We start from the raw sequence: 8,586 nt of genomic DNA, 5'->3' as shown, positions 1-8,586 counted from the left end.
ATAGATGTAGGGTAATTAAATAATCACGTAATAAGAAGACTGGGGCGGTTTCAAAAGAACTAAGTACTGCGAGATCAGAAGTGTCACAGATTACTCTTGGGGAAGTATTAGACATTTCTGGTCAAATGCTTAACACTCTTTCAACAGATGCAGAAGAAAATGCATGAGTTAGAAACAAGGTATGTACTCTTCCAAAGCTTAGATTGCTTCATCGCTATTTAATAATACAACATGAAGTTTCACCTTGTCATCCATGTACTGCAAAGCTTGCTGTTGTGTATATATTCTCTCTGTGGCACATTCCTAATAGAGCAAAAACAACAAAATTCAGACGGCCTGAAAGATTAACAATTGACAGTCTAAAAGATCAAATAATAATACGGTGAGAGGATCATCATTATAATATAGCCACAAAAGTAAAGCAACAAAGTAAAAATAATAAGTTACCTGAATAGACAAATATAGGAGGTCACCATATCTTGGATCTCTTCCAACCATTTGTACAACCTCTTGGTCAGTTTCAATTCCCATAGCTTTCATAACCACAATTATAGGAATCTGCAGAAGTTTCAATGCTCGGAAACTACAGTTATGATCAACTTAATAATTATCGGAAAGAAACGTAAGGCCTTGCATGTTCCCAATCGTTAAGGATACATCAAGTGTGATATCAGGGAAGAGAAGACTACTCAGACCATGCTATTCCTATTAGAAGAGATGATTGATCTCTTAAAAGGAGCTGCACACCTAGCTGCCTCATAGAAAACATGTACAGTCCCATACTATAGCTCTTTTTCACCATGTCTATAATCGTAGGAGAAAATGGCATATCCATCAATGAACCATATTACCAGCCACCAAGCCATGACCATTAAGTATTTGAAAAGAATTAACATAGAAGTTGAAGAACTCGTTAAATGTGTGGATACTATATTGTTAAACAAGGGTCAAGTAGAACGGTCTACTACTATGAAATGGAAGGACTTTTTAATAGAACAACAGTGCATCAGTTGCATACCGGCTTAGTGAACTGATTCAGATGTAGATAAATTTTCTCTTTGTCCATGCAAATCACTGTCTTGCTTTTTACTTCATGTGTGCTGCTAGTAACAGATGCAGTTACCCTAAATGACAGAAAAATGAAGTCATAAGATTCTAAGCGGCCTGTAATGGATTGCAGTGCACCTCAGAAAGGGAATGGAACATACAGAACAGCATTCTTTTCGAAAGAAAACTGTAAGGAGACCCATATATACAGTATAAATAGGAACACAAATTCGTGTCCATGAGGACATAAACCCAGATGATGGGGTTGCATATCCACTCCCCCAGCCAAAAAGGTCTAGGCTCACTGCCTCATATAGAACCACATCAATGGAATGACATGCGCACAAAAAGAAGCAACTTCAATAATGAGTGAACAAGCAACTTAAAGGCTAAAGATTTTAACCAGGATGGTTGGGATTAGAGATGAACTGCTTCCCTGACAGTACTAATGGGAGACAAGGCAATCATGTGAAAAGACCTTGGTCGGGTTTTGTATTTATCAATCAGATATTCAAAAATGCCTTAGCCATGTATATACTTTGCCAAATGGTTTATATAGCTATAACAAGCAGCCTAATCAGTGTTACTTAAACTATACCAACATGGATCGAATTATACAAGTACCCAAAGATCCCAGCACATCAAGCTATGCATAATGCCTGATATCTAATACACTAGAGCACTATTAAGGAAGAACTGTACAATCAATAGAGGCTTGGTTATTCTTCTTGAACGAAAATATAACACAAGTGTCAAGTATTTGTTAGACAATAATTTCGCTTCAATGTTCAACAAGACATCAAACCTAGCCCAAATGTGGTGTTTTAGAACAAACGTGACACTGGCCCTGAATAAATCTGAGAAAGCACAAAAGTATGTGCAACACCATAAGACAATGATATACTGTGTAACAATTATAAAATCTCTAACATCAAAGAATTAAACCTTTCACTGCCACATCATACCATGTACATTATAAAATTACTGCAGGGAGTCAGCAGGTGAACTGGTCTCGTCCTATATTGCCCCCAGGGGACAAAGGGGCAACTCCCAGCTTGCTGCCGCCGCGGTGGCTAAGGTTGCGCGCGGGGGCGGGGCGATTCCTCTACTTCAGTTGGTGCTGCTGGAAGCGCTTGTAGCAAGTGGAGGGCGGAGGCCTCAGAGCTTGGTCCTGGCGGCAGCGCTCGACCTCGGAGGCGCATATGTGTAGGTGTTGCCGCGGTGGCAATTCAGGGAGCCTGTTGATCTAGCGCCCAGATCCGACCACGGCTGGTGGTCCCGCATCGTCGGCGGTGGCGATGGCGGCGAATGCTAGAAGGGCGCAACATTCTTCGTAGTTTGAGTGTTGCGGTGTGGCGCCATGTGGTGGTTGGGCTGCAGGCGGTGAAGGCTTCCTGTGCAGCATGGCCTACTCTAGTGATCTACGTGCTCTCGGGTATTGCCGATCTGCAAGCCCCCTTCTCCCTTTGAGGCTTGACGGGAGAGGAGCTACGGCGAAAGCTTTGCCCCGGCCTCGATCGGGCCAGCGACGGCGGCATCAACAAGTGTCGTTTTCCCTCTTTGGAGGCGCCGTCATGGAGCTTCTTTTCCTCCCACTTCAAGATGAGCATGGACTCTCCGGGTGAAAACCTAAGCTCCGGTCTTTCCGGAGCGGTTAATGGCGACGTCTACGTCGTGACCTCCTTGGAGGCATCACTTTGGAGTGTCGGCTTGAGGCGGTTGCATGGGGTTGGTGAATGTCGCGGCAGCGGACCGAATGGTTTGTGTATCGAGGCGGCGGCCAACAGTGTCGCGGCAGCTTATTGGGCAGGGCTTCGAGTGAGCCCAGTTTCGATGGTGACCTTGTGCGCAAGGCTGCAAGGTAGTCAAGGTGACTTGGTCACATGTCCTGGTAAGGACAGTTGGACAGTATGTCCGGGCGGTCCCTACGTGGTGTGGCGGTTGTGTTCTGCAGGCGTTTGCCTTGTGCAGCTCTGGCTGCGGGCTGCGGGCTGTCTATCGTGTGACGGTATTGCACCTCGAGGGTGAGCGGTGGTACGTCGGGGCAGCAACCCTGAAAGGTGGTGCAGGTGGACTGCGCAGGGCACGGCGAAGCGTTTGGAAGTTGGGGCAGCGACCCCGAAAGCTTGGAGGCGCCATGGATGTTGCCCTCGGTCGTGTGGGCGACAAGGTGGTCAGCGATATGTTGGACGTCTGGAGTGCAGGCATCTTCACCTCTGCGGGAGTGTCCCGGGTCTGCTCCTCCCATAGCAGTTGTGGCTTCTCTTCGGCAATGGTGGGAGGCAAGCTATCACCATTAGTTTGTGCACATGTTTTTGGCGTGCTTTTGTGATCTTCGACGTGCCATCGGTGAGAGTGGGGTTGTGTCAGGCACTCAGGATTCGAGTGGGCATGGCCCTGTGATGTCGTTGTTTGAGTGGGCTTGGCCTTGTTTGTATTTGTTTCCGCCAGGTTTTCCGTAATTAACTAGGCAATAATCTTCTTAATTAATGGACCATGACAAAGCTTCTGCCTTGCGTTTTAGAAAAAAAATCAAATATCCTTCTTTGTTTACACCATCGGCTCTTAATCTTACTTTGCAGCAAAGCTCCCATGTGTACGGTGGCATATCGATTTATATAGCATGTGTCCATACATATGACTTCAAGTAAATTATCAAACTAGTGCAAGATTGTAAATTCAGGGGAATAGTCATAAAGACAAGTAATTCACAAAATAAATGTTATTTCAAACAGTTGTCAAACCTTCAAAATAGAGCAATCAGCTGGATACTGAAATAAATTTCAAAATAGTAGACATAGTACCTTCCTTTATTATCAGTGTCGATAATAATACGATTCTTTGATAGCTGTTCTTGTATTAGGATGACCTGAGAATCAAAACATATTGCACGATAAATAATACTAACATAAGAATCCGCCAGGAGCTTGCATCGCAAAGAATGAGCACTTAGCATTAGCACTATCACTTTTAGCATGCAGTAGGTAGTGGCTACAGGGAATACTTGTTATCAACACAAAAAAAGCAGGGCAGAATGGAGAAAACTGCATCAATGTTTCCAGTTACCTTCTCGGTTCCTTTCACAATGAAGTAACCACCAGGATCAAGAGGGCACTCACCTACAGGCACAATAGTGAAACCACCAACATAACCAGAAAGGTAGAGTGGCAAATTTATCTAAGAAACGTAAAAATAATATACAGTGATGAACATAAGAAGGCTAACCATATCTTGCTAGTTCAGCTTCGTCCTTCCCGTTCAGAACACAAGCATAACTTCTAAGCATAATAGGCATGTACCCAATGGTAAAACTTGGCTAGAGAAAAAAAAGACGAAAGGAGGTCAAGTTTCTACACAACCAAGCATGTAACAGGTACTTTTGAGTTCATTGGCATACTGCCATACTCCCTTCGTTCCAAATTAATTTTAGTTCTAGGTTTGTCCTGAGTCAAACTTATAAGTCTGACCAATTCTATAGAAAAATATATCAACATGTACAACACCAAATTAGTTTCATTAGATTCTTTATATAAATATAGTTCATACTATATATATTCGATGTTGTAGATCTGAGCATATTTTTCTATGGACCTGGTCAAACTAAAGAAGTTTGACTTAGGACAAAGATATAACTTAAATTAATTTGGAACAAAGGAGTACCATATACGCGTGCAAAATAAGTAAATATTCTTTTGTGGGGTGGAAAGGGGGGATGTTTCAGCCAGACATTAGATGTGTTACCTTCCTATGTTTCGCATGTGTCTTTCCTACAGTGTACTCAACATCAACAATCACAGGAGCAGAATATCTGAAGGAACAAAGGAACATATTAAGCAAGAATAGGTAAAAAATAGGTAAAAGGAAGCTTGTGATAGGCAAAAAAAAGGTATGAAATTCAGTGCTACTGCGGTACAATCAAGATGGTCAAGCTTGATGTTAGATGAATCAGCTAGTTAAAAGCACATTCCACAGCTAGTCTGCCCTATGGAATATTGGGCATCAAGGCTCTTGCTTTTCCAACATAGGGACCTTTTGCATTGAGGGGTTTTCAAGAAAACTTTGTAGGGTTTCAATCCATAGTTATTTCTCCTACAGAAAGCCTTTCGGATCATAAGAATGAGGTTGTAGGAACCCTAAAGGATTTCTGCCGAATGGCTCAATCCATAGAATTTTTTGAGGAATTCTAATATGAGCTTGGACCTCATTGAAAAGTATTTGTCTCTTGCATGAAAATTGTCTCTTCAAATCCGTGCTGAACTCCTGCAGAGCATCCGAAGAGCCAGTTTTGCAAATTTATGTGTTCTGGTTTCTCATAAGATTATAATGACATCTTAATCCTAAGTTTTTCCTATTCCTGTATTTTTAGACCCCATGCATTCCAATTTTCAAAGAGACCCTTATAAAATTCTAGCCCGTGAAAAGGACCAATTCACTCAGAAATCTAAGTTGTCCTCAGTAATATATGCTCAGAAAACTCAATTATGTAGGCAGACCAGAAACATCCATGCTAATGTTCATTGTACATTTCTACAACAGGAATCTTGCAGTGGCTGGCCTGAATTATATAGGCAATATTCTCCCTTCCCAAGCCCTCTCCCAAATAAAACCCTCGCTTATAGTACTTGATTATTCCAACTATCTACCTATTTATCCAGCCTTTTTGTGCTTAGGATCATGACAAGATACAAGCTTGGGCTGCCTATTAAACCAAACCAGCAGCTATTTGAAGTTATTCTGCTGTTCATGGTAGACAAGAGAGAGATATTCGTCACATATCTCCAGCTCATTGATATGCTCAGTTAATTATTGGCACAGAGTTACATCAGACAGATACAAGTGAGGCAATGTAAAGCTTACGTGCGATCAGTAAGGCGGCAAAAGTGTGGTGTGATAGTCTCAACTCTAAAATCTACTTGCACCGAGGGCTCGCCGATGTATATATTTTTGTACCTACATCAAGGCAAAGAAAAGAACACATACGATAAGAGAACCCTTATTTGACACAAAGAAAACAGTAGCTGTATAACTGAATAACATCATACTCAAGATAAATGCCTGGGTCACTGCGTGCTTCGATTCGGTTGTTTGCCCTGACAATATTCTTGATTCCTTTGGTGATGAAGTAGTTAAAAGAGTCAATGTGCTCCTTCACAAGGCCTCTAACCTAATGATTCCATAAACAAAGAGAAAGGGGCCAAATCAGATGGATCAACCAGAAGATGCACAGACCAAATGAGTAGTTGGCACCTCCATCAAAAAAATAAAGACGCGGCAAAGAGAAACTCAAGCCTCTGTAGTGTTGCAGTTGGAATGAAACGAATGCACGTCAGGCACAGATTAAAACTAGGGCAGAACAAACCAGAGAGTGATGTGAGACATTGTCTAGACTAGACTAGCTATCATGCATGTGCAATACACTTTTTTTGCGACATATGACTGAATTAGCCAAAGACCAGAGTATTGAAACATAATATAAGGTTAAAAAAATATCTACACCAAAATCATCATTGCTTGTGATTATTACTAGGGAAACAATTTCCCTCAGGCGGCTAATCCCAGACAAATCAGTCGGGCACACGACCATCAGACGGGATCGCGATCGCACGCTGTAGCCACACTACGTTTTCTCCTGGGCCCCACCAGTTCGCCGCCCTCCAGAAATAATGGTGTGGCCTTATTCTCTCCCTTGCGCGTCCACATAGCTTATCCCCATTCCCCAGGCTCCTACCATGGCGCTCTATCTCTCTCCAATCTCTATGTGCCGGCCGCTGCCTATCCCATCCCCGCCCGTCATCGGTGCTTGAGTGCTGTCAGGTCGCCTGCTGCTGCAAGGGGCAACGATCGGTGCTGCAGAGGAGCTCCTTCCTTTTTTGGTCTTCACTGCCAGTGCTGGAAGGAGCCGCGGGATTGGTGTGCGGCACCTCGACACGAGGGGATTGGATGACAGGGACGACGATGACGGGGCTGATCCAACGGCACCCAGCAACGCAATCAGACGGTTGGCAAGGGCCTGATCCCCCCACCCCACCCCATCAAACGAAAATACTCCAGAACATGGGTTTAACTAATTGTGTTGTCTTGCAGTGTCGATAATATGTTTGATTAGCACTAACTGCAACAAAGATGATAAAGCATAATCCAGAACAGTCCTACTTTTTTATGGCAGACGTTGGTCAGGTTTGGGGTGATGGTATCAATTCGTACTTTTATTAGTAGCATAGGCTCTCGACTAAATCGAGGATGACAGTAGCTGGTTAACATGAAGAGTGTGGTGTCTGCATTAGCTGTTAAACCAACCGAGGAATGAGCTGGTGTGATTTGTGGAGAACAAGAATAAGGCATTAACTTCCTATAAAAATGAGCGCGCTGTAAATCTATCAGTGCATGTAAAGAAGAAAAACGGCCTGTGCCGCTAAATTACATCGTCGGAGCCATGAATTTTAGACGAAATTGCATGGCCAGAAGGAGCCGTCCAACCCAAAATCCAGTTCCAGATGGTACCTTGAGGAAGGCAGGGAGGAGCGCGAACTTGTCGACCGGATTGCTGACCGGCGCTGCCAGTGACCGGTAAGTCGGCACCGGCGGCGCCTCCGCGTCCCCCTCGGCCACCGGAGCATCGGGGGCGGACGTAGCAGGGGGCATGGGGATTCAGTCGACTGAATCCCCTTGGCTGGCGGCGGCGGAGGCGTGCGCCTCGGGTGGAGGGGCTGGCTAACGGAGAGAGACGGGTAGGGGGGTGCGCGGGTGAGTGGATGTCGGCGGCGCTGTTCTGGTCGAGTGGAGAAGAGAGCCAAAGAGGGGGTGGGGCGGGGGCTGGAAAGGGGTCTCGGCGGCGAGAGACGCCAGAAACGAGGCGGTGGATTCGGGGCGGCAAGGGTTTAGTTAGGGTTTACGAGGTGTTATATCGATGGCTACGGATTCACGTCACGTTACAAAGGTATGTAAAATCGGACAGTCCAGGTTTTTTTAACAGATTTTATTTTAGCATTAGGAATGGTCTTTTATTCCTCAGCATTTAAAGGTACAGATATCCTAAATTCATTAAGGCCCGTGTCAGTATTGGACCCTGTGGATTGGAACCTCCAGAGTCGATTGCGGTCGTCAATTTGGCCGGTTGTTGCCAATTTTGACCGAGTCACGCGGGCGGGATGGGCTATCTGGCTAGCGAGACATTTTGGTCGGCAGCAGGGTGAGGGGGGCTTTTATGGTCAAGTTAGTGTCGCGACGTCTGCAAAGCGCTCATGTGATAGTTGCCGTGCGGTTGCTTCCCTTCGGTTGTCTACAAGGGAGAAAGCATTGTCTGGGTTCAACCGACATCGCTGGACCTTGGTATGTTGTTGCGCTGTCCAGGGTGGTATTTCGGTTGATATTGCTAGACATAGGTCAGTAGCCATTGTGCTTGTTGTTCATGGAGCTTCTCCTTCTGCTTGTTCATCGTCGTCGTTGGTTGTCCCTGGCGTTTCTGCTGGCGATGGCATTGGAGGCACTTTGGTGTGGCCTTGGTTCACCGTCTTCACCGTACATGTGTTGTTGTTTTAA

General features: G+C 44.8%; 1 protein-coding gene across 1 annotated transcript in view; it reads right to left on the bottom strand.

Annotated features, from left to right (window-relative positions):
- LOC123132501 (DNA-directed RNA polymerase III subunit 2) overlaps positions 1-7,919 on the bottom strand; it is a 22,001-nt gene extending 14,082 nt beyond the window's left edge. The window contains exons 1-10 of the mRNA XM_044552301.1: positions 7,549-7,919; positions 6,090-6,211; positions 5,905-5,997; positions 4,789-4,855; positions 4,273-4,363; positions 4,114-4,166; positions 3,852-3,916; positions 1,019-1,124; positions 448-558; positions 244-303 (exon numbers count right to left, since the gene is read on the bottom strand). Of these exons, the coding sequence (XP_044408236.1) occupies positions 244-303; positions 448-558; positions 1,019-1,124; positions 3,852-3,916; positions 4,114-4,166; positions 4,273-4,363; positions 4,789-4,855; positions 5,905-5,997; positions 6,090-6,211; positions 7,549-7,689 (909 nt within the window). The 5' untranslated portion in view covers positions 7,690-7,919. The remainder of the gene's footprint in view (positions 1-243; positions 304-447; positions 559-1,018; positions 1,125-3,851; positions 3,917-4,113; positions 4,167-4,272; positions 4,364-4,788; positions 4,856-5,904; positions 5,998-6,089; positions 6,212-7,548) is intronic.
- Between the last annotated feature and the right edge of the window lie 667 nt (positions 7,920-8,586).

Source organism: Triticum aestivum, chromosome 6A (genome assembly GCF_018294505.1).
Source record: "Triticum aestivum cultivar Chinese Spring chromosome 6A, IWGSC CS RefSeq v2.1, whole genome shotgun sequence".
Lineage (NCBI taxonomy): Eukaryota > Viridiplantae > Streptophyta > Magnoliopsida > Poales > Poaceae > Triticum > Triticum aestivum.
This window is presented reverse-complemented; position numbering and strand designations above follow the sequence as displayed.